The 26,913-nt window shown below is 35.6% G+C and overlaps 1 protein-coding gene across 1 annotated transcript; it reads right to left on the reverse strand.

The window, feature by feature from the left end:
• Positions 1 to 297: 297 nt before the first annotated feature.
• MFSD8 (major facilitator superfamily domain containing 8) lies at positions 298 to 26,198 on the reverse strand. Its single transcript, XM_049630053.1, has 7 exons — positions 26,186 to 26,198; positions 23,628 to 23,736; positions 21,401 to 21,535; positions 17,969 to 18,072; positions 17,633 to 17,880; positions 11,993 to 12,892; positions 298 to 6,426 (listed from the first exon to the last, which is right to left on the reverse strand). The coding sequence occupies exons 1-6, from the start codon at positions 26,196 to 26,198 to the stop codon at positions 12,686 to 12,688; spliced, it is 816 nt and encodes a 271-aa protein (XP_049486010.1). The 3' UTR covers positions 298 to 6,426; positions 11,993 to 12,685.
• Between the last annotated feature and the right edge of the window lie 715 nt (positions 26,199 to 26,913).

The raw sequence follows: 26,913 nt of genomic DNA on the forward strand, positions 1-26,913 counted from the left end.
CAATGAGAAGAAAAATAATTTGCAACATATATTGCAGAGTAAATAAGAAAAAGACAACCCAATAGAAATATGGACAAAAGATATGAGCAGATAATTCACAAAGACAGAAATCCATATAGTGAATCAAAAGTACATACAGTGGAGCAAACATGGTGGAGAAGTAGGGGAATCCTACTTCCCACGTCTCCCAAACAAAGAAAGGCTGAAGCCAAAGGACTTTGAACCCCAAGAGTCTGGGAAGAAAAGAGACTGAATCTACCAGGGAGAAAAGGGGACAACGTGAGAGACCGTAGGTGGGTGATTGCGAACTGGGGGAGATAAAACGGGCCACATAGGCATGGAAGGGAGGGATGCCCTTTGGTGAGAGACAAAGGGAAGAGAAAGAGTGGCTGGGGAAGGGTAAAACTATCTGGACAAGAGAAAAACCTCAGACCAGGACGGAGAGGGATCCCATCTCTTAACTGCAGGTCCCATCTTCGGACTGGGGCGAGCTGCCCTGTTCACACACCTAGGGAGGAGGGGAGCCAACTCTGGTTTCAGTGCTAGATCGGGGGTGCAGTCTGCAGCAGGAGAAACCAGTCCCCTCCCCTGAAGGACTGGGGCACACAACAAAACCAGCTGGGACCTCATGTCAGGAAGCACTTTCCCAGTACCGGGGTGCACAGAGCAGGATTTTAAATTCCAGCCAAGCCCCTGGGGCAAAGGTGTCGGCAGAGTGAGACAGCCCCATCTGCACCTGCAGGACAATGAGGATGGCTCCAAAGGAGTGATTTGGGCACCAGGTCATGGAGAAGAGACTGGGGGGGGGGGGGGTCGCCATTTTTCTCCCCACCACCACCAAGGCAGGGCCTCAGGATCGGTCTGCCAGGCCCACAGTGGAGGGAGGACCAGCCTACACCAAACCATGCGCCTCAGCACAGGGTAACTGCATATCTACTGGAGCGGGATGCTGTGGAACTAGAGGACAGCATCTCCAGAACAGCGCTGCAGCATTGCCTGGATAAATTCTAGGACAATTCTGGATATATGGATATATTCTCTCCCCCATTTCTCCTTCTTACCTCTTCCCTCTTCCAGGCTGGTTACTCTGGTTATTGATTTGTTTAAACAGACATATTTAATCCATTCTCTTGATACATGTTCTATACCTCCTTTACATTCCTTTCTCTCTGGAATAATCAAGCCGTATAGTTTCTCTGTCTGGGTAACTTTATCTTCATTTCTTTTCCCCACCTCCTTCCTTATTTTCCTTTCTCTCTCTCTGGATTAAGCCATTTAGTCTCTCTGCCTGGTCAATGTTTATTTTTTCTTTTTCCTCTGCCCCTGTCATTTTTCTCTTTGTATGTGCTCTTCTATCAGCACTGCTTCCACCCTGTTCCTTACTTGTAGCTGGTGTTTCTGGTTTTTTGCTTTTGGATTGTTTTTAGATTTTAGTGTTTTGTTTTTATTTGTTTATTTGTGTGTTTGCGTGTTTTTGTTTCCTGTTTGTTTTCCTTTCCAGGGCTACTTCAAGGAACAAATCAAAGCATACCTGGTGGAGGGTCCAAAACATCACTACGGGTAGGGAAATAAAATAACCACAGTCACAACAACAGAGAGCAAGTAACACTCTCCAAAAAACACCTCCTAAAGTGCCAGGCTCTGGACAGTGTATGACTGCCCCCTTTAATACAGCAGTGCTTGAAGGTGCAGATCATATAACAAGCTTTTAAAACTCATAAGGGACGTAAAACTAACCAAAATGATGAAATGGAAGAATTTTCCTCAAAAGAAATTCCAGGAAAATGTGACAGCTAAAGAGTTTATCAAAAGAGATTTAAGCAACATAACTGAACAAGAATTTAGAATAATAGTCATAGAATTAATTGCCAGGCTTGAAAAAAAAGCATAGAAGACAGCAGAGAATCTATTGCTACAGAGATCAAGGGACTTAAAAACAGTCATGATGAATTAAAAAATGTTATAAGTGAGGTGCAAAATAAAATGGAGGCGACCACAGCTCGGATTGAAGAGGCAGAGGAGAGAATAGGTGAATTAGAAGATAAAATTATGGAAAAAGAGGAAGCTGAGAAAAAGAGAGATAAAAAAATCCAGGAGTATGAGGGGAGAATTAGAGAACAAAGTGATTCAATCAAATGGAACAATATCTGTATCATAGGAATTCCAGAAAACAAGAGAAAGGGGCTGAAGGTGTACTTGAACAAATCATAGATCAGAACTTCCCCAATGTGGGGAAGGAAACAGGCATTGAAATCCAAGAGGCACAGAGAACTCCCTTCAGACATAACGAATCGACCTTCTGCATGACATATCATACTGAAACTGGCAAACTACAAGGATAAAGAGAGGATTCTGAAAGCAGCTAGGGATAAATGGGACTTAACATACAAAGGTAGACACAAAAGGGGAGGAGCAGACCTATCTACTGAAACTTGGCAGGCCAGAAAGGAATGGCAGGAAATCTTCAATGTGATGAGCAGGAAAAATATGCAGCCAAGAATCCTTTACCCAGCAAGTCTGTCATTCAGAATAGAAGGAGAGATAAAGGTTTTCCCACACAAACAAAAACTGAAGGAATTCATCACCACTAAACCAGCCCTACAAGAGATCCAAAGGGGGACTCTGTGAGTGAAATGTTGCAAGGACCACAAAGTACCAGAGACATCACTACAAGCATGAAACTTACAGACATCACAATGACTCTAAACCCGTATCTTTCTATAATAACACTGAATATAAATGGACTAAATGCACCAACCAAAAGACATAGGGTATCAGAATGGATAAAAAACAAGACCCATCTACTTGCTGTCTATGAGAGACTCATTTTAGACCTGAGGATACCTTCAGATTGAAAGTGAGGGGATGGAGAACTATTTATCACGCCACTGGAACTCAAAAGAAAGCTGGAGTAGCCATACTTATATCAGACAAACTAGACTTTAAATTAAAGGCTGGAACAAGAGATGAAGAAGGGCATTATATAATAATTACAGGGCTCAATCCCAAAAACTGTGAGATCATGACCTGAGCCAAAATCAAGGATGCTTAACTGACTGCTCGAGCCACCCAGGTGCCCGATAATTCTGTCACCCTTATTTCCATCATTTAGTCTTAGTTCTAGAGGTAATATATAAAATACTCACCATCAGTTTTATGCTGAATTCTCATGTCATCTTAATTTTTTTGAAATTTGCTCACAGCTCATAAAAATAATATTCCCTGGGTTCTTCATAAGTATGTAAACTTTATCCTTGAAGGTCAGCTTGACTGGATATAAAATATGTGACCCACACTGTATTTCTTTAAATAAATATATTAATCCACTGATTCTGGCATAAAAAAGTATCATCACAAAATCTGATTGCAATATGATTTTCTTTTCTAAGTGACTTAGCCATTTTGACTGGTACCCACTTTTTTTTAACACAATATTTTTAATGGAATCTGTGATAATAGACCATTCTGGGTCAATTATTCAGGTACTTGGTATGCCCTTCTCATATGTATGTTTGAGCTTTATTTTAGCAAATTTTTTTTTTTTGTATATAGTTCTTAGAATTTGTTCTGCTTCATTGCTTTGGTTTTCTTGAAAGACTTCTATATATGTTGTATCATCTGTGCTTAGTTTTTATATCCATCATTTTTTGTGGAATCATTTTTATGTCTTTATTTCTGTTGTTTTAATTTTCCTTTGTCTTTTATTTACCTTATCAAGTTATCTATGGCATCTTATTTACTTCTGTGTTCCTTCTAATTTGGTCTTCATGTTCAGATTATTTTTATTTTTATTCATTTTTTAAAATGTTTTATTTATTTCTGAGAGAGAGAGGGAGAGAGAGAGAGAGTGGGGCAGGGGCAGATAGAGAGGGGGACAAAGGATCTGAAGCGGGCTCTGTGCTGACAAGCAGACCATGAGATCATGATCTGAGCCAAAAGTTGGACACATAACTGACTGAGCCACCCAGGTGCCCCAAGATTATTTTTTAAATTTCTTATTCTTTCCTGAGCTTTGCCAGCAATATTTTCATATCTTCCTATTCTCTTATTTCTCAATTTCATTGAAGAATTATCTCATTCCTGATTATGATTTATGTCATTTTTTAGTTTCCATTATTTCATAATTTCTTTCTGCTCATTTTAGTCTGTTTTATGGGCATATCTATGTGGCATGCCTTTGTTGTCTGTAAGAATATCATTTAATTCAACTGTACTATTTTCTTGCTCCTCCTCAGTATTTATTTTAGTACATAGTACTTGTATTTCCAGCTGTTCATGTCAGAATCCTGGAAGTCATTCTTAACATCTTCTTTTACCTTAATGTAATCAAATAATCCTGTCAACTCTACTTCTAAAATATATTTTACATGCTTTGCTTTCAACTCCCAGTTCCACTGCCAATTCCCCAGTCCATGTCACCAGCATTACTCATCTGAACTACTGCAGTAACCCGCTTGTCTACAAACATCTACTCTTGCCTCCTATTTCAGTGGGTTTTTTTTTTTTTTTTAATGTTTAATTATTTTTGAGAGAGAGAGGGAGACAGAATGTGAACGGCAGGGGCGGGGGTGGGGAGGCAGAGAGAGAGGGGGAGACACAGAATCTGAAGCAGGCTCCAGGCTCTGAGCTGTCAGCACAGAGCCTGATGCAGGGCTTGAGCCCACAAACTGCAAGATCATGACCTGAGCAAAAGTCTGGCATTCAATCCACTGAGCCACCTGGGTACCCCTCAGTCAGCATTTTTAGTTGCAAACATCAGAATTCACTCTAGTTAGTTTAAGCAGAGAATATATTTATTAAGGGTATTAGTACATAGAACCTCTACGAGGGACAGAGGTTCAGAGATTCAAGCTTTGCAGTGAGGACCAATGCCTGAATCACTGTATGCAGGATCTGCCTCAGAAAACACCCTGCCACCCCTGCTTAGCACAGATCCTACAGCCATGCTGATGAAGCTGGGGACTAGGTTCCAGATGTTTTGACAGTGCTTTCTCCAAAATTTAACCACTGATCTTGCTCCTTCACCAAAATCAATTTTGCTCATGGTGCCCACTTGCTCTTTTTGCTCCATTCCTTATGAAATCTCACATGAACCAGAAACACATACTTGTGTCTTAGATGCAAGGGTAGATGAGATAGAGTTTTGGCTTCTGAGAGGCTCAGTGTGAGGAATTCTCCAAATGTGGAAGAGTTACCAGGAAATGAAGAGTAGCCACAAACATGATGTCCTCTACACCCTACTCTAGTGCATATTTCACACTGCAGCTAGATAATTCTAAAATACAAAGCTGATTATTACTAACTTTAAATTAAATGTGGACATTTAAAAATGCAAAAGTACACATGTAAGTACATAAGTAACCTCCATGTATCTCCCACCCAACTTCAACAAATATTTTGCCAGTCTTGTTTCATCCATCCTGATGCCCTTTCCCTTTTGGAGTATTTTGAAGCAGATCCTAGACACATGTAATTTCTAGTAAATTCTTCAATATCTATCTTTAACAGATAATAACCTTTTAAAGGCATAACAATAACACTACCATACATCTCAGAATTAGCAATAATTCCTTAATATCATCTAATATTGAGTCTAGTTTCAAATTTCTCCAATTGCCATAAAAGTATCCTTTTACATTTGGTTTATTTAAAAAAATTTTTTTTTTTTAACATTTATTTATTTTTGAGACAGAGAGAGACAGAGCATGAACAGGGGAGGGGCAGAGAGAGAGGGAGACACAGAATCTGAAACAGGCTCCAGGCTCTGAGCTATCAGCACAGAGCCCGACGCGGGGCTTGAACTCATGGACCATGAGATCATGACCTGAGCCGAAGCCGGATGCCTAACTGACTGAGCCACCCAGGCGCCCCTACATTTGGTTTATTTGAAACAGGATCCAAAAAAGATCTCTTAAGCTTCTTTTTCATCTCTGACATCTGATCTCCCTAATTTCTTTTCTTTCTCTCTTTTTTCTTTCTTTCTTTCTTTTTCTTTCTTTCTTTCTTTTTCTTTCTTTCTTTCTCTTTTTCTTTCTTTTTCTTTCTTTTGTAACTGGATCATTTGTCTATAGAATATATAGCCTTCTGGGTTTAGGTGATTACTACCTAGAGATGGCATTTAACATGTTTCCCTCTGTATTTCCTGTAAACTAGTAGTTTATCGGCTTGATTAGGTTCTGGTTTAATTTTTTGGCAGGGACACTTTTACAAGTGGTGTTGTGTACTTCCTGCTGCATGAAGTTATGAGACACGTAATGCTTACCTACTTTCAGTGATGTTAAGAATGATCAGGGGGGCCTGAGTGGCTCAATTAAGCGTTGGACTTCAGCTTACGTCATTATCTTGCAGTTTATGAGTTCGAGCCCCACATCCAGCTGTCTGCTGTCAGCACCAAGCCTGCTTCGGATCCTCTGTCCCCCTTTCTTTCTGCCTCTCAAAAATAAACATTAAAAAAAAATAGATTGATCAGTGGGTGCATGTGTTGTCAGCCTCATTCATCCTTTAGAAAATTCCTTGTTACTCTTTCACCTGGTTGTTTTAGCCTTCTTGATGATTGTTGCCCATATCTATTATTTCACTAGAGGTTGCTAAGTGGAGATTTTTCTATTATTCACTTCGTTTTTACTAGCTTGGATCCTTCTACAGAAAATAACTTTCCGGGCACCTAGGTGGCTCAGTCAGTTAAGCATCCGACACTTGATTTTGGCTCAGGTCATGATCTCACAGCTCACGCTTATGAGCTCAGCATCAGCTCGATGCTGAGCGTGGAGCCTGCTTGGGATTCTCTCTATCCTCTCTGTTCCTCTCCCCTGCTTGTGCTCTCTCTCTCAAAATAAATAAACATTAAAAAAAAAAAAAAGAAAGAAAATTACTTTCCCTCATCAATATTTGATTACCCTGAAGTTTAGATACAGGAAAGGTAGAATAGATGCTGGAGTCTTTTATTTTCTGGTTTTCAGAATGAAGCTGCCAAGGCAACCTCCAAAGGTGACCAATGGGTTTCTTATTTTTAATATCATTTTGAACTCATAGATTTTCACATATTTGTTGTGTTTAAATCAACTGCAGATATTATTCAATTCTTTAATTGTCCCATTTGGGGCCAGTAGTAGTCTCTTTATTTGACTCCCGTGTCCTTTTGGCAAGACTAACATAGTTTTGATAACCCTCTTGCTTTCTGGCATAAGATGTCTTAGGCTCATTTTGTCCCACACCTGGAATCAACCATTTCTATGAGGAGCACGAGTTTCTTTTTAGAGACCATGTTAACCCAATTGCCTTCCCATTTCTCTTAAAAGCCCAAAATACCTATCATGGTATAGTACCATGCTTCCTAACATTGGTATATCACAGATGGGTTATATTCATAAGTGGAAAATTGATCTCTTCAGAGCTCTGAGTTGATTGTAGGGCCTGTGTTATCTGAAGAAACTGGGTGTAAGCAACTTGATCTATTTTTCACAGTGGTGCATACAATATTTTCTGTGATTGCAATGATGTGAAAATAGTTGGGAGGTGTAGGTGTAATGAATAAACATATATATTTGTCAGCTCAACAGACCTTTCTTTGGTCAACCTCCTCTTCTCCATCCAGGTCTAAGTCTATTTTAGTCTATGTAATCAAGATGAGCCTGACAGGGCTCTTCCCCTCCTTCCTCATCCATACAGATAATTGCATTTCCAGAATGGATACATGCATGATCCAGGCCTGGGCTAGTAGGGGATTCCACTCTGCCCATCTGGTCAGTTCAGGGATGGGTATGTAAGCTAAAGTTGGCTACTTAGAGCCTTTTCTGATACTTCTGCCCAAACCATTTTTCTCTGGAATTGTGAGTTACAAAGATGTTGCAAGCTTGGAGCTGCCAGTGGCCATCTTGCCACAAAATGGAGAGAACCTGAAAGTCAAGCAGAGGCATGTAGAACTAAAAGAAAAAGACACAGTCCTAATGACATTCTTTGGACTCCTAACTCAAACCATGCCTAAAGTTAAAATACCTCTTACTTACCACTGGAGGACACCCTACTGCCTGAGGTCTACACGGCTTTGCATTGTCCCTCTATACCCTCAACTAATAGGACTCTTTTTCTCAGTCCTTTCCTAGCCACCTTAGACCTACTTGTAGTTCCATGAAAGCCCCAAGATCTTACCACCTTCAGCCTGAAATGCACTTGTCCCACTCTTCACCAGTCCAAATCATTCTCTCCACCAGCCTTAGTTAGTCATTACATCCTTAGCAAAACAGTCCCTGACTTTCCTGTTCAGGTCAGATCCCCTGTTAGTCATCCTCACAGCTGGCTATGCTTCTCTCTCATTGTCCTTCCCTTAAGCATAATCATTTGTGTAATCACAAATGATTAATTTCTAATGTTCCTGCCAATATGGACATTCCATGAGGGTAGCAACTCTGTATACTTTGTTCATTGCTTTATTCCCAACAATGACATGGTGATTTGTACATAGTAGGTACCCTTTGAATATATATTGAAAGTATGAATAAATAATTTTAAGGCTTAAGGTACATATACATAATAATTGTTTATTAAAAATGTACATTCACAATGTTAAAATACATTAAATTACAAAAAAGTTTGCAGTAGTCAAAAATGGCACCTAAAATATCCTCTCACAATAAATTACTCTTGAGCAGATGCAGATAAGTAGTTTATCCTCCCCAAAACAAAAATCACATATGGATTTATTTCACTTTATGCAAGATAACTGGAGGAGTTTAAGTGTAGGCAAGTTTAGCAAGGTAACATGGAGATGCTTTGTGAAGCTATAAATCCCTTCAAATATACAAATCATTTTCTTATTAAGTTTAGGTTTTCAAAAATGTATCTTTTCTGAAACGCATACTATTTTTCAGTTTTTCATACCTTAAGGTCTCCTATCATCCTTTGCAGTTTATACTCCACTTGTCCCACTCAAGAACTCAGTTAGTGATTTTTTCCTCAAACTTTACCTCCCTGCTCTCTCCTCCACCCCATGTCACTTCCTTATCTTCTTTTGTGCCAAGATGTGTGCTGGTATAATCCCCCAGAAAAGAAAGCATTCTTAATAAAGGAAAGGTGTTAGTTGTTGTTGCAAGGTTATAGTTTATATGAATCTTATTCAATATTATAAGTCTTTGGAAATTGGGAAACTTCTCTGTCATACTTTCTTGCATAGAAACAGTCCATTATTGTAGGATAACAGCCCCAGTCATTGGGCTTCAATTATGTTTCTCAAATATTTCTGCTAATAGGAGTCATTGGTATGCATAACTTGATTTACTCTAAAATAAGCAATCAACTGCTCTTAAAATTTTCTGGGTTATTTCCTATACAATAAAAAATTTAGTGGTTCAGTGTGTGGACTCTAAAGACAGACTGTTACTGAGACAAATCTTTTCTCTGTGCCTCTGTTCCTTTATCTGTAAAATGGTGTCATAACAGCACCTTTGCTTTATAAGACTGCTATGAAAATGTACATTATACATTACGTGCAATATGAAAAGAACTCTATAAATGTTTGCTATTATTTTCATCATTACCATTGTTGCTATTACTATCTAAACCAAGGGTGGAGTTTACTCTTTTAAGATTAGAGCCCCAAAAATGTAAGACTGAGGAAGGAGCTGCAGAACATCAGGGAAAAGAGATCCCAGAACTTGACCAAATAGCCAGAAACCTGGCTATGGCTCTGATAAGTCTAACTGAAGCAGAGTCTCACTATGGGGGGTGGAAAAGAGTAAAAACAATCTCTAAAATTTAACCATGGGATGATTTCTGTCAGATTAAGCTTTCTATTAGGGCTGAAGAAGTTGGATTTAAGAGTACAGCAAATTTCAGGGCACCTGGGTGGCTCAGTCGGTTAAGTGTCTGACTTCAGCTCAGGTCATGATCTCATGGTTTGTGGGTTCAAGCCCTGCATTGGGCTCTGTGCTGACAGCTTGGAGCCTGCTTCCAATTCTGAGTAACCCTCTCTCTCTGCCCCTCCCTTGCTTGTGCTCTGTCTCTATCTCTCAAAAATAAACATTTAATAAAAAAATTAACATGAATTCCTAAATAAAAATAGGGTTATTAAAAAAAAAAAAGAGTACAGCTAACCTCAATAGCAAAAAAAGCCAGTCTGATTTAAAAATGTGCAGAGGAGGGGCACCTGGCTGGCTCAGTCAGTAGAGCATGTAATTCTTGATCTCAGTTCAAGCCCTACATTGGGGGTAGAGCTTACTTAAAAAAAAAAAAAAATTTTTTTAAGGTCTGAATGGATATTTTTCCAAAGGGCATACATATGGTATAAGAAAGCAGGTTCATAAAAGGATGCTCCACATCACTAATCCACAGGAAAATGCAAATGAAAACCACAATAAGATGTCATCACCTCACACTAGTTAAAATGGCTGTTATCAAAGAAGACAAGAAATAACAAGTGAGAATGTGGAGAAAAGGGAACCCTTGTGTCCTGTTTGTGGGAATGTAAACTGGTGCAGCCACTGTGGAAAACAGAATGGAGGTTCCTCAAAAAATAAGAACTACCAAAAGATGTGGCCATCCCTCTTATGGGTATATATCCAAAGGAGATGAAGGCAGAATTTTAAAGAGATATGTGCACTCCCATGTTCATTGCAGCATTATTCACAAATGCCATGATATGGAAACAACACAGATGTCTATCAGTGGATGAATAAAGATGTGTGTATGTGTTGGAATATTATTCAGCCATGAGAAATAAGGAGATCCTGCCATTTGTGAAAACGTGGGTGGACCTTGAGGGCATTATGCTAAGTGAAAGAAGTCAGACAGAGAGGGACAATACTATCTGATATTACTTGTATGTGAAATCTAAAAGAACTTAACTGTTAGAAGCAGAGAGTGGGATGGTGGTTGACAGGGGTTAAGGGGTGGAGGAAATGGGATGTTGGTCAGAGAAGAAACTTCCTGTGATAAGATGACTAAATTCTGGGGATCTGTTGTACAGCATGGTGATCACAATTAATAATACTGTATTATATACTTAAAAGTCGCAAAGAGAGTAGATCTTAAATGTTCTCACCACAAAAAAAAAAGAAATGATAATTATGTGATAGGATGGAGGTGTTGGCTAGTGCTATGGTGGTAATCATTTTGCTATATATAAGTTTATCAAATCATCACATTGTACACTTTAAACTTAACACAATAAAGCTGTAAAAACAAACAAACAAAAGATCCAGAGAGAAGATATCCATTTACAAGTCAAGGAGTGACTTCAGAACAAACTAACTAACCCTGCTGACAATCTTGGTCTTAGACTTCTAGCCTTCAGAACTGTGAGAAATAAATTTCTGTTTTTCAAGCCAAAAAAAAAAAAAAAAAAAAAGAAAAGAAAAGAAAGAAAGAGAGAAAGTAAAAGGGAAAAAAAACCCCACAAGAATACAAGAAACATAGTGTAAAGTGCAGATTATAGTGTTTACTTGTTTGCTTTCAGATTTGAAAATAGAATTTACAGTAGGAAACATTTGGAAAAATATTTAGAAATATTTTTGCATTTTTTGGTAATATTGATTATCCACATACATAATTCTATACTAGTTCCTTTTATCAGCATTCAATTTATGTAGAGGTAGAAATGTACACATAGAGAGTATGATTTAGCCAACTTCAAGTAAACTCAGTAAACTGTTAGATTAAAGCAATTTTACCTAAAATATTTATTAGCCTAATTAGATTGGGGCTGTCATGGCCTATCCAAATTTAAAATTCTGCAGTTCTGAATAGCTACTTAGACATTGTTTGGGAACTGCTGTGTCTTCCCTGTCACTACTGAGAAATGGGAAAAGTAAATAAATTAAATAATTTAATTAAATAATTAAAGTAATAGTTTTTCTCCAGAATTTAAGGGAGTTGAAAAATGTCAGTAATTTTAATAAACAGTTTGCTATTCAGTATATGTATACAGTAACATACCTGGCTTATGTTTCTAAAGTGAATTATTTATTAGTACTTGAAAGAAAAAAATAATTAGTCCTACCAAAGGTAGTGAAATCCATCTTGATCTCTTAATCTTCTTTACTGCTCAAATATTAGAATTATTTGTACTTTCTCCTATTAGGGAACTAAAATAGGACAGAAGGTATAGAATTAAAAATAATGCTTTATAGAAGGTAAGGTAGGATGGTAGGCATGGTAAATGGAAAAGTTAAGAGTCATGATTTTCATTTCATAAGGAAATTCGATAATAGAAGCTGCATTTTTTAAATAAATAAAAAGTAGGTATCTTCAAACATAGGTACCTCTATTTAGGTAGATAATTTCTATAATTTCATTTTTTTTTTGTTATTGGTAATTCATAAAGAACTCTCCTTATGGCTTCCCTGCATAAATACTTTCTCATTATTTTAATGACACCTCTGCAGTTTGAATTAAGAGCACAACTTCATATTTATAAACCACTGTCCACTCATGAGTTCATGTAACCGCTAAAGAGGTGTTATATGAAGAATACTTTTTGAAATACAGAAATTATGAACCAGAGTGTTTTTATATTATATTACTGTTCGTATTTACATGTAGAATTCCCTATATTAATCAATATATGTTCTTGTTATTCAAAATACATAATATTTGCAGCCTGACTTTTGGAAATTGACTCATAGCAACTGTCTTACAGAGCCCTGGAAGAAGAAATCCCATATAAGTACTTTCCATCATAGAGTTAGTTAGGTTACTCTTGAATCCTTCCATGCCTCACAGAAAAAGGAACAAGTCTTCTGTAAACCACACCCAGGAGCATGATGGTAAGCACCACTATTCCACACACAAGGCTGAATGCCCATCGTGGACCCCAGGAAGTGTACACTTGGCTGATGAACACGGGTCCAAGAATCCGTGCTGCACTTCCAGAAGCTGTTAACCAGCCCATGTACACACCCTGTGGTGGAGAGAGAGAAAAGCAGACTGATATTTAGGTTTAGTCATTTTAAAAATAAGGGTGAAAGTACTATTACCAAATTATGACAAACTCACAAAAATCACTTTCTCCATCTTTTATTTTTAAATTAAATATAAAATGTCTCTCTATAAATACAGCAAATAATGAACAGTATACTTACTTGATTAGTCAGTTTAAGAAAAATAAAAGTCAGTTTAAGAAAAATATAAACATACAAACAATGTCCAATGTCTACTGAAGCCATGGAAACAATAAAATTTTTTAAATCTACCCTTTATGGCTAACATTTATTTTGTACTTACTATATTCCCAACACTGTGCTGGGTACTTTACATATATTGTTTCCAATATACACAAATTTCTGCAACTGTTATTACCCTCATTCAACAAACGTGAAAGCTGAAGCTTAGAAAATTCGAGTAATTGTCCAAAATATTTTGAAGGTTTGTTTGGCTGAATCCACTATACCACTTTCCACTATACCATAATGTCACTCTTCCAACTACTATACTCCAAACTATAACCAATACAATCTATCCAAGAATGTACAGTGCAGTAACACTTTTAATATCTCCAAATTGAAAACAGCCTAACCGTCAATCAATGGTGTATTAAGTAAATATATTACAGTGTATTTAATGAATAGAATGCTAATCAGTTGCTTAAAAGAATAAGGTCCTATATAGAGTAAGATATTATAATGAGAACATCTATATGCACTAACAAGGAAAGAAGACTATGGCTATTAAGTAAAACACTACAAGATGCAAAAAAATATTACGTACATGAGAGAAAATATATTGTTTTATTTTTTTAATTTTTTAATTTTAATTAAAAATTTTTTTTAATGTTTATTTATTTTTGAGAGAGAGAAAGAGAGACAGAGCATGAGGGGGGAGGAGCAGAGTGAGAGGGAGACACAGAATCCAAAGCAGGGTCCAGGCTCTGAGCTGTCAGCACAGAGCCCAATGCAGGGCTCAAGCCCACGAACCGTGAGATCATGACCTGAGCCGAAGTCAGACAATTCTTTTTTTTTTTTTTTTTTAAAGGCATGAGTGCGTTCTAGGGGCGTCTGGGTGGCTCAGTTGGTTAAGCGTCTGACTCTTGATTTCGGCTCAGGTCATGATTTCACGTGAGCCCCACGTGGGGCTTCGAGCTTACAGCACAGAGCCTGCTTAGGATTCTCTGTCTCTTTCTCTCTGCCCCTCCCCAGCTTGCTCTCTGTCTCTCTCTCTCTCAAAAAAAAATAAAGTTAAAAAAAATTTTTTTAAGGCATGAGTGCATCCTAAAATTTGTATGGAACCAGAAAATACTCCCAAATAGCCAAAATAATGATGAAAAAGAAAAGCAAAGTGGGAGGCATCACAATTCTAGTCTTCATGTATGTATTACAAAGCTGTAATCATCAAGATAATATGGTACTAGCACAAAAACAGACACATAGATCAATGGAACAGAATAGAGAATCCAGAAATGGACCCACCACTATATGGTCAACTAATCTTTGACAGAGCAGGAAAGAATATCCAATGGAAAAGAAGACAGTCTCTTCAATAAATGGTGTTGAGAAAACTGGATGGTGACATGCAGACAAATGAAATTGGACCACGTTCTTAAACCATACATGAAAATAAATTCAAAATGGATGAAAGAACCTAAATGTGAGACAGGAAGCCACCAAAATCCTAGAGGAGAACACAGCAGCAATCTCTTTGACACCGGCCATAGCAACTTCTTACTAGACACATATCCAGAGGCAAGGGAAGCAAAAGCAAAAATGAACTATCTGGCACTTCATCAAGAGAAAAAACTTCTGCACAGCAAAGGAAACAATCAGCAAAACTAAAAGGCAACCAATAGAATGGGAGAAGATATTTGCAAATGACATATTGGATAAAGGGTTAGTATCCCAAATCAATAAAGAACTTATCAAACTCAACACCCCAAAACCAAATAACCCAGCAAAAAAAAAAACAGCAGAAGACATGAACAGGCATTTCTCCAAAGAAGATGTACAAATGGCTAATAGATACATGAAAAGATGCTCAATGTCACTCATCATCACAGAAATACAAATCAAAACCATAATGAGATACCACCTCACACCTGTCAGAATGGCTAAAATTAACAACTCGGGCAACAACAGATGCTGGCGAGGATGTGGAGAAAGGGGAACCCTCTCACACTGTTGGTGGGAATGCAAACTGGTGCAACCACTTTGGAGAACAGTATGAAGGTTCCTCAAAAAGTTAAAAATAGAACACCCTATACCCAGCAATTGTGCTACTAGGTATTTATCAAAAGGATACAAAAATGTTGATTTGAAGGGGCAGGTGCACCTCAGTGTTTATAGCAGCACTATCAACAATAGCCAAATTATGGAAAGACCCCAAATATCTGTGACTCATGAATGGATAACGAAGATGTGGCATATATATATACAATGGAATAGTACTCAGCCATCAAAAAGAATGAAATCTTGCCATTTGCAACAATATGGATGGAACTAGAGTGTATTATGTGACGTGAAATAAGTCAGAGAAAGACAAATACTTATGATTTCACTCATATGTGGAATTTAAGAAACAAGACAGATGAGGGGCGCCTGATTGGCTTAGTCGATTAAGCATCCAACTCTTGATTTTGCCCCAGGTCATGATCTCACAGTTCATGAGATTGAACTCTACATCGTGCTCCGTGCTGACAGCACAAAGTCTGCTTGGGATTTTCTCTCTTCCTCTCTCTCTGCTCCTCCCCTGCCCTCTCTCTCTAAAATAAATAAATAAACTTACAAAAACAAAACAAAAAAGATGAATATTGGGGAAGGGAAAATAAAATAAGATAAAAACAGAGAGGTAGGTAAACCATAAGAGACTCTTTAACTGTAGAGAACAAACTGAGGGTTGCTGGAGGGGAGGTGGGTGGGTAGGAATGGGCTAAATGGGTGTAATGGGCATTAAGGAGGGCACTTGTGATGAGCCTGAGTATTATATGTAAGTGATGAATCACTAAATTCTACTCCTGAAACCAATACTACACTATATGTTAACTAACTTGAATTTAAATAAAAACTTAGAAGAAAAAAATAATAGTTAAATAAATACTTGTAATATACAAAAAACATTTTCATAATTTTAGCTCACTAATTGTATCATTGATACTTAACACTCATTTATAAATAACTAAATACTACATACTAATAAATATCTTCCAATTAAAAAAAAAAAGGCATGGGTCTGCATATGCTTGAATAGGTATAGAAAGATGTCTTGAGGCATACAAATGAAGTGAACAGGGGTTGACTTTAGTGTGTTGAGGCTAAGGGGAGTCTTCATTTTCTGCTATACACATTTCAAACTATTTGAATTTTTTACAACTATCATACATTGCTTTTGTTATGTGCTTTTATTCTTGGTTTTGAAAATACAATTTTATGGATTAAAAGACTCAGAAAGTACCAAATGTCTTACCTACTATATACCTTAAAAACACAGTATTAAAAATTTTCTTTTCTCTTTGTCTTATTTCAATAGAAATACTAATTTCTGCCCTGAAAATGTAACATTATCAGTGCAATTTTTATTTTATTTTATTGTTTAAAAAAAATTTTTTTAATGTTTATTTATTTTTGAAGGAGAGACAGATAGATCATGAGTGGGGGAGGGTCAGAGAGTGAGAAAGACACAGAATCCAAAGCAGGCTCCATACTGCAAACTGTCAAGCACAGAGCCGGATATAGGGCTCAAACTCACAAGCTTTGAGGTTATGACCTGAGACGAAATCAGACGCATAACTGACTGAGCCACCCAGGCACCCCTATCAGTGTAATTTTTAAAGAGGAAAGTAGTATTTTCATTTTGTGACCATTTAAATAACTTGTACTAAAAAGAAGGGTTACGTGTAAACCCCGAAAATAACCTAAATGTACTATATTTGGAAAATGAATAAATGATGGTACATAAATAAAATGGAATACAATGTATTCCATGGAATAAATGTATCCCATGTATTTAAAAATAAAAAATTTAAAAAATTAAAAAAATAAAATTAAATGTCATGGGAGAATATTTACAATATATTGTTATATTTTTTAAAAAGCAGACTATAAAATAGTAACAATGATATAATCCTGTTTTTGTGTTAAACACCCACAGACATAGATAAAAGACTGGAAGTATAATTTCCCCAAAATTAATTGTCTCTGATAGTTTTCTCCATTTGGACTCTATATTTTTTCTAATTTTTATATAATGGATATGAAAATTCTTATAATAAAAATGAATTTTAAATTATACATAGCTGCTATACATGTTTAAGACTGCTGTGCTTTCATCTCTTAGTAATTGTCTCTAGGACCAGATGAAATTAAGCCTAGATCCACATTTGTCTATCAATTTTGGCTTCCTAACTTTTGCCTAGTTTAAGGATGAGTTTCAGAAATTTATGCTTCAGATATTTTTTCCTCTGAAATGATTTTGAGCTCACAATCTTGAATTCAAAACATTTTTGAGCTCTAACTTAGAGTACTCGTTGTTAAATTTCAACATACTAAGTCCTAGAAGTACTTTATAAAAGTTGGTTGTTTTTTTTTTTTTAATTTAAGGTGCTGAATATGATAAAAACCCACCAACTCAGCTTGTGTAAAAACAGAGAATGGTAGCAAAAAATGTACCTACAAGTATATTTCATGTGATTGCAGTATCAGGATAACTTGCTCACCTGAGGTTTTGGTCCCAGAACTTTTGAATACAACGTATAGGACGTAACATTGCAGGTTGGATAGCCTACTCCAATTAGCGTAGCTGCTGTGAGGAACTGAGCCAGATGGATCATGGGAGTGTAGAAGCACCAGGCTTGTTCAATTGGGCAACCAGTGGGTCCTTCGTTGTGATCTTCTCTTGGAGACTTCCAAAGAGTAATAATAATTTCCCCAAATGTGGTATTAGGGATTGAATTATTATGTAACTCTGTAAAAACAAAATTAGTACAGTGTATTACTTACTAATTTTAAATGAATAACAGGGGCTAACATTATAGAAATAAGTATAGCTATACCTTCCCACTGTATTTTGGGAAACTGATTTCCCCAAGGTAACAAGATAAAGAAGCCAACCCATACAACGATGAGTCCTCCCAGAAGAATAGCACGGTCACCAATCCTGTTAAAGAACAGAAACTCTGTAATTTAAAAACAAAACATTATTACATAGTTTCATTACTTTTATATTTTATAAACTATGCTATAATATCTTGATGCTTTTAGTCATATACCAACTAATATGAATGCTAAATATAATTTTCCACTAAAAGGAACCAGTTGATTTCAGATCTTGGACAGAAAACGTATAAGATGAGCCTGGATAGTTTTTTCATACCAAAGAACACAGAAGCTATCAGTGGCTACGAGGTACTCTTGGTACTTGGATAAAGGTACTCTGAGCCAATTTGAAGACACTGGCCAAAACACAACAGTGCGAACAACAGAACAAATAGTAATGACAATGGATTAAAACACATGTTATAATCTATGAATTCATATTATATTAAAACAAAATGCTCTTGGTTACTTTTAGAGTATGTTTTAAATAAACTCATTATTTTAAAACTCAGTTAATAAAAGGAAACAATCATCTTGTCTTTCCTGTACAAACTGTACCTCAAGATAACCAAATAATTGGTGATAAGAAGGTTCTCTTCATAGAAAGTATTCCAAAAAATTATATAAAGACATGATAGAATTAAAATATCAACATTTTTCAATTATCTATTAATATATTAATGAACCTAGAAATGGCCAATGGTCACTAACATTATAAAAAGAGATAAACAAAATATATTTCTCCTGATATAAGCACATATTACCACCTACAAAGTATATTCTTGACAAAAAATTGAACTCAAATTTCATCAAGGTTCTAGATACAAGTACCAAATTTTCAGAAATATAGTAAACACAGGAAAATGTTAACAACAATGACAACACCACCACCACCATAAGAATTCAATCAGTGAGCTCTAAAATGTGAGAAACTATAAAGCATACATCCTGGTTTCTTGAAAACCTATAGATTAAAAGACTTAATTAAGAGCCTCGGAGAGCCTGGGTGGCTCAGTCGGTTAAGCACTTGGCTCAGGTCATGATCTCGTGGTTTGTGGGTTTGAGCCCTGTGTTGGGCTCTGTGCTGACAGAGCCTGGAGCCTGCTTCAGATTGTGTCTCCCTCTCTCTCTCTCTGTCCTTCCCCTGCTCATGCTCTGTGTCTCTCTCTCAAAAATAAAAAGAAACATTAAAAAAAAAAAAAAAAAGAAACTTAAGAGCCTGAGTCAAGTAAGCTGTGAAACAAAATAAAAAAATATGAAACAAAACAAAGTAAATTTAAAAAACATTTAAACCAGTGGAGAAAACCTGAATACTGCCTGGATATTTGATGATATTTAGAAATCACTGTTAACATTTTTAGATGTGATAATGTTGTCATCATGAACTTTTAGAGATACATACTGAAATATTTATGGAAGATATGAAATGATATCTGGGACAGGCTTCAAAATAATCTAGGTATAGGGGATAGGGAGTGTGGAGTGGGTAGAACTATATAAATGAATCACAATTATTCAAGGATTGGTAATCATTGAAGCTGGGTAATGGATATTAGAAATTCACTACATGATGCTATCTATACCTTTGTATATGTTAGAAATTTTCCATAATAAAAAATGAAATTTACAAACAAGACCAACGACTTCCTAAAACAAAATAAACAAACAAACCCAAACACCTCACATCACCTTCAGGATACCTAGGATTCACATCTTTCCAACCTGATCTTTTCCCATTGCCATTTCTTTCCTGCTCTGGCCAAACTTGCCTTCCTGCTTTTTCCTTAAACACACAAAGCTCAGTCTTCTGGAAGAAGAGAGTTCCAGACCCCCTGCATGACTGTTTTCTGACTTTGTTGAGGTCTCTGATTGGATGTAACTTCTTCAAACATGCCTTCCTAGAGCAGTCAGTCGAAATAACACTGCCACTCTCTCTCCCAACCCTGCTCTTGCTACTCTTTATTCTCTTCCTCTGCTCCATTCTTCTTCACAGTATTTACCATTACCTGACTTCATATTTTTGTTTATTGGTTTTCCCACCCAATAGAACATAAGCTCTCTGAAGGTATGGAATTGGACAATCTGTAAGAATACCTATTTCTATAGCAAGATGTAATGCATTTACTGTTATTTAATTTTGAATATAAATCTATGTCTATGTCTATATCTGTATCTTGTCCCTGCTTCTTGGCTTTATACACACAGGAATCTTCATAGTACCCCCCCCCCCATTGCACATAACCTGACACACTGAATCAAGATGTGTTAATTGATTTTAGAATGTTATAAAATTCTAAAGTATCATTAAAATATTTTAAGAATTAAATTGTTAGGATTGCTTAAATTCATCAACGAATGTCTCATCTCGGACAACATGAATGAATTTAATTTTATACAAGCACTTCCCCCAAAGCGTGTTTTTCACGGTTGTAGCTTTACAAAATGCTTCTTTAAAATAATGGTCTATATGGGACGCCTGGGTGGCTTAGTCGGTTGGGCGTCCAACTTCGGCTCAGGTCATGATCTCATGGTTCGTGGGTTCGAGCCCCGCATCAGGCTCTGTGCTGACAGCTCAGAGCCTGGAGCCTGCTTCAGATTCTGTGTCTCCCTCTCTCTCTGACCCTCCCCCATTCATGCTCTGTCTCTCTCTGTCTCAAAAATAAATAAACATTAAAAAAAAAATTAAAAAAAAATAATGGTCTATAGTCAAAGCTACAAACAACTTTGTACAATAACTATATTATGCTACATAAGATATTTGTCATTATGATAATATATATAAGTACTGAAGATTTGGAAGTTTTAGATAAAGAAGTTTGGCAATTTTAAGCACAATTTTCCAGACTTAACCACTAAATCCTTTCTGTTGCATAACATACATATACACACATATAATACACATAAACATATACATATATACACATACATATATATACAGCAGAACAAAGTTTTATAAAATACACTTTTAGAAATACTTTAAATAAAACATAGTATACAAAAGATACATTAGAAGACAATTCACTTGGTAAAATATCTTGCTTTACCAAAGAATATACCATATGGTATAGAAATATGTGTTTCCTTAATAAACTTTAAATCTGTTTGCAAACACTCAAGCACTAAAACTAATATATAATGAGAGAAAAGCTTTATTATTTTATTTTACTAACATATTTGTTTATATTATTAGCTTTCAATGGAGAGATAACATTTGTTTACATTGTTAGCTTCTCAATGGGAGATCAGGTCGGAAAGATGTGAAGGCTTGTAGGCATTCTGAAGGTGATGTGAGGTGTTGGATTCATTCCATGTTTCCCTTTTTAAAAAAAGACTTTTTTAAAAGCGTATTTTAAAATTGAGTGAAACAAAACCAAAGACACATAACTTACTTCTTGGAAAGTAATTTAACCCCCATGAAAATAAGAATTGCCTCAACTCCAAGAGCAGCAAGTATTATTCCATCATATAATACAGCTTGTTCTCGAGTCCAGGCATACATATCCATTGTTAATGGAGTAACGATGCTAAGAAAAACAAATTATTGTTATTTATTTAAATCACAGTCATTATAAAAGTGAAATAGAAGCTTTAATAATGATACTGACACATTCAAGAATTTGCATCTCTTTTAGCAAAGATACCAGCTCTCTCTATAAAAATTTTTTAACACATTTAGTTGTTACATGCACAAACTACTAAGTTTGATTGTATTTTTATTTACTAATATTTATTTTAATTATATAAGTAACATATCCATATTGCAGAAAGTCTAAAAGACAGGAAAAGAAATAAACCAACCATAATTCCTACCCTTCTAACTAACTAATCATGGTTAAATTTGGTTTAAAGTGGTTTCTTTTTTATTTCATCAAAATAAGTAATAATATAATAGTAGTAATGTTACTATTATTAGGTTATTAGAAACTTGTTGGACTTTTTCTCTTCCTTAGTCTCTTTTATCACTATCTTTGAATGTATATATCTCTCTTCCTACCTCTGAATGTTGCTCTTCCTTTATTTGACTATCTGTCTCCTTCCTTGCCAAGCTTCGTTTCCTATTTTGTATCTCCTCTGTTAACTGGATGCAAAATGGAATTGAAATATATTTAAAATATTCATTCTTTAAAAACTAAAGAACACCACCATTTAAAATTTTTAAATCAGAACAGCTGATGTGGAAAATGGTTTGGTGAATTCTAAATATCTTAAACATAGAATTACTATATCATCCAGCAAATCCACTTCTGGGTGTACAACCAAAAGAACTAAAAGCAGAGACTTAAACAGATACTTGTACACCAACATTCATCACAGCATCATAGCATTATTCACAATAGCCCACAGGTGGAAATAACTCAAATGTCCATCAATAGATGAATGAATAAATGAAATTGGTATATATGGACTATGGAATATTTTTTAGCCATTAAAAGGTATGAAATTCAGATACATGTTATAACAGGAATGAACATTTAAAAACATCATGCTAAGTGAAATAAGCGAGGCACAAAGGACAAAAGGAAATGTGTTGTATGATTCCATTTATATAGGTACCTAGATTGGAAAAAGTAGAATAAAGGCTCCCAGGAGCTGGGTGAGGGGGAATGGGGACTTACTGCTTAATGGGTATAGAGCTTCTGTTTGGAATCATGAAAAGATTCTGGAAATGGATAGGGGTTATGGTTGTACAACATTTGTGAATACACTCAATGCCACTGAATTGTATGATTAAAAATAGTTAAAATGATGTATTTTATGTTATGCACATTTTCCCACAATTTTTAAAAATGCCCCCAAAATCAAATGAACTGAAACTTTCACATATCTCAAAAATTTTAAAAATAAAAATAAACTAAAAAAAATAAAAATCAAGCAAATCTATATGTATTGGCATAAAAATGTTACAACGTATTGACAAAAGAATAAACCAAATTTTCAAATGATAATGTCACATAGTCTATGTTGATTTAATAGACACACACACATAATAGCACATATGAGTACTTACACATGTAAGTACAACTCGTACTTACAGTTGTATAGAAAAAATATTTCAAAAATTACACAATGATGTATTAGCAGTGGTTACTTCCAGGGAAAGGAATGGATATGGAAATACAGTTGCAGTGTTTAGCATATTTACACCAAGAATATATTATTTTTATAACATAATGGAAAGGCATTTTAAAAATAAAAAAGCCATATGATAACTAAAGATCAACAAAGCTTACACAAGGCAGAGATTTTGTAATATATCATACTAGTTTTTTTTTCAGGATCAGGATCAGATGTTAAATAGAGTTAACACTGCCAGGCTGAGCTCCATATACATAGAGAGTTATATAGCTTAAAGTTAATTTACTCATGGCACTAAAGTTTTATAACTATATTTATCATAAAATTCCAAGAAAGGGAGGAAAGATAAAGTAATATTATAGACAGAGAATTAACTATATTCAGGTTAAAAGCATAAAATTTATGTATACTTTTTATATCATGACAAAACGTATGCCTTCCATAAAGTTTCTGAGAATATCAATAAGCCTATTAATATTGCATTAAGAAATACAGATGATTTACATAATATGATATAAATGAAGACAGAATAAAACTTACGTTTCAAAAAGGGCAAAGATAAATAGAACCACAAAAAACAGAACATTGGTGGCCAAAACAGCAACTTGATCAATATCTCCTTGGGGAAACTGAACTTCATCTGTACTTGCTATAATAAACAGGAGAAAAATTGTATTACTTAAACATCTAATTTTTCTTATGACACTAAAATAATGTAGAAACTATATGTAGCAAATTCTGTGACTAAATATTTAAAATCACTTTTAGGCTTCTAAGTGGTTTAAAAGTAACAATTTATACCATAGAAGTAATTTTTAAATGGCTTAAAATTTTTTTTTCTTAATTTTTATTTATTTTTGAGAGAGACAGAGCACAAGAAGGGGAGGGGCAGAGAGAGAGGGAGACACAGAATCTGAAGCAGGGTCCAGGCTCTGAGCTGTCAACACAGAACAGACACAGGGCTGAACCCATGGACCGCAAGATCATGACCTGAGCCAAAGTCAGACGCTTAATCGACTGAGCCACCCAGGCGCGCCAAAATGACTTTTAAAAATAACGTGAATTTTCTTCCCAGGAGATATACTTCAATTCTGTTATCTATAGGAAATACTCAGATTTTCTATTTGCTGTCTCTTGATCCAAAATAGGAATATATTTTATAAAATTCTATAAAATGAGCTCATTCTAAATATATTTGCTTTAAATTTCTACTGCAAGTTTTTTTTTCTATTTTACCTAAATCTTAAATTTATGAGGATTTTTTCATAGTTTATTAAATCAGCTAGTTCTGTGATTCACTTCAGTGGATATGTATTTTGAATTTCAATGTTATGTGAAATTAGTATGAGTAAATATCCTTATACGTTATTACCACAGTTTTTAAAAAATCCTTATATTATCATGTATATTTTTGCAAGGAAATATATTTTGTAAATTACCACCAAGATTTGATGGTGCTTTTATAAATTAGGAGGAAGTGAGTGTATTGACTTATCTTAAACTATGTATTAAGCTACATACTCAATATTAGTTATTCCTTATATAACTGAGAAGTGTGAAGCGAAATACACCTACTTATATACATTTGTCATGCTATTTTACAATTTACCTACTTATTCAGAGTAAACCAAACAAGTAATTCAATAATGTTTTCATTTTATGCTATCTTTAAGTGTGTATGTAACACCAGCAGGGGTCATGGGGCTACTTTCCCAAGATACAGTAAGTTTCTATAATTTTTCTCATAATAGCGTTTCCCTTTATATCTCAGGATTCCTGACAAGGAGTTCCTCCTCCAATAATAAATGAGACTTGGAAATAGTCTGCTATATCTGGGGACAATTAAGCACCCTGAACACTCAACAAAGAGTTATGACCTCCCTTTCTAATGGCACAAAGAAAACTGGTCACCTTTGTCCAGATCCTTTTCCGGGATAGACTCTGGTCCTTGTGGACCTTATATTCCTCGGGACAGACCTGCCTGATTCTCTGTTACCACCTTGAACCCAGTCTTTACTCCTTTGAATTAAAAAGCAACATTGCCCCAAGTTAGACTGGAGTTTGCATCATATATGGTTAGTTTCCTGCAGCCTCTACCCAGTGCTGGCTTCAGTGGGAAAGCTCAGAAATGTTGCATCCTAGACTGTGAGGATTGACTGGGTATCAAAATTATAAGAATTTTAGGAAAAGACTACACTAATATATTGATTCAAAAACTATATAATTAGCAATTATGATCCTATCCAATGATAACATTTTTAATAATAGGGAAAAAGCAGAAATATTTTAAATATTTACTGAAAAATTTAAAAAAATTTTTTTTAACATTTATTTATTTTTGAGAAGAGAGAAACAGGGCATGAGCAGGGGAGGAGACAGAAAGAGGGAGACACAGAATCTGAAACAGGATCCAGGCTCTGAGCTGTCAGCCCCCAACGCGGGGCCTGAACTCACGGACTGTGAGATCATGACCTGAGCCTAAGTCAGACACTTAACCAACTGAGCCACCCAGGTGCCCCAATATTTACTGAAATTTAAAAATGATTTCTGTTTTAGAAATTATTTTGAAATACCTAGAAATATTATGAAAGAAAATAGATCTGGTCTTTCTAAACTCTCATTTGTGCTTTAGGGAAGTGTTGTGCAATAGAACTCCGACATGATGGAAATGTTCTTTCTCTGTGCTGTCCAAACAGCCACTAGCCACAGACCCGTAATTAAACACTTACAGTGTTACTAGTGTGACTGAGGAATTTCTTCAATGTAATTTAGCTTAATTTAAATTTAAATAGCCAAATGTGGCTGGCAGCCACCATATTAGACAGTATAGTTCCAAATCTTTGCTATGGTCCTTAGACCAGTAGCATCAGCTCCCATGATAGCTTACTATAAATGTAGATTCTCAGAATCTCACAAGGTTTGCCAGATTTAGTAAATAAAAATACAGGATACTCAGTTAAGTTTGAATTTGTGATAAACAATAATTTTAAGTATTTTCCATGCAAAATTTGAAATTTAAATATAAGAATGTCCCATGAAATATTTGAGGCATATCTATACTAAAAGATTATTTGTTCTTATCTGAAATCCAAAATTACCCAGCCGGGACATATTTATACTAAAAAAGTATTCAAATTCTCCTGGGCATCCTGTATTTAATCTGACAACCCACTTAACCCCCACCAAGGCCTACTGAATCAGAACCCATTTTAACAAGGTTTCCAGGTGTTTTTGAAGCACATTAAACTCCATGAAGTCCTAATCGATATTGCTACCCCCTTCCAACTTCTGAAAGATTTTGTTTCTTACGTATCTTTCTCAGCACCTCAAACTCACCCTCCTTAACTTACTCATTCCTTTTACCTGATAGGTCTTTTAAGTTAGTACCCTATTTTTCACCTTAAAAAAAAAAAAGCGGCTTATACCCCCTGCGGGCATTTCCTCACCATTCTTTCTTTTCTTTCATTTTTTATTTTGAAAAATATGAAATATATATTCAGCCCCTATATCAACAATATTTTGTCACACTTGATGCATGTACCCCTCCCTTCCCTTTTTTCTTTCACTCTCTCTTTGTTGCTGTCGTGTTTTTCACTGGCTTACTCTGAAATTTGTATCTCTAGCTTTGATCTCTGAAGCCAAAATTACAAATGCCTCTGGCATTTTCTCACTGTTCTAGTGTAGCAGTATATTTAGCTTGATTCAAACTGAAATCATTTTCTCTGTTCAGCCAATGTCCTTTCCTAAATTCTTGTTCTCTCCCATTCTTTCACTTATCTAGACTCAAAACCTGACAGACATCTTCAACAACTCCCTCTATTCCTTA

Source organism: Panthera uncia, chromosome B1 (assembly GCF_023721935.1).
Source record: "Panthera uncia isolate 11264 chromosome B1, Puncia_PCG_1.0, whole genome shotgun sequence".
Classification (NCBI taxonomy): domain Eukaryota; kingdom Metazoa; phylum Chordata; class Mammalia; order Carnivora; family Felidae; genus Panthera; species Panthera uncia.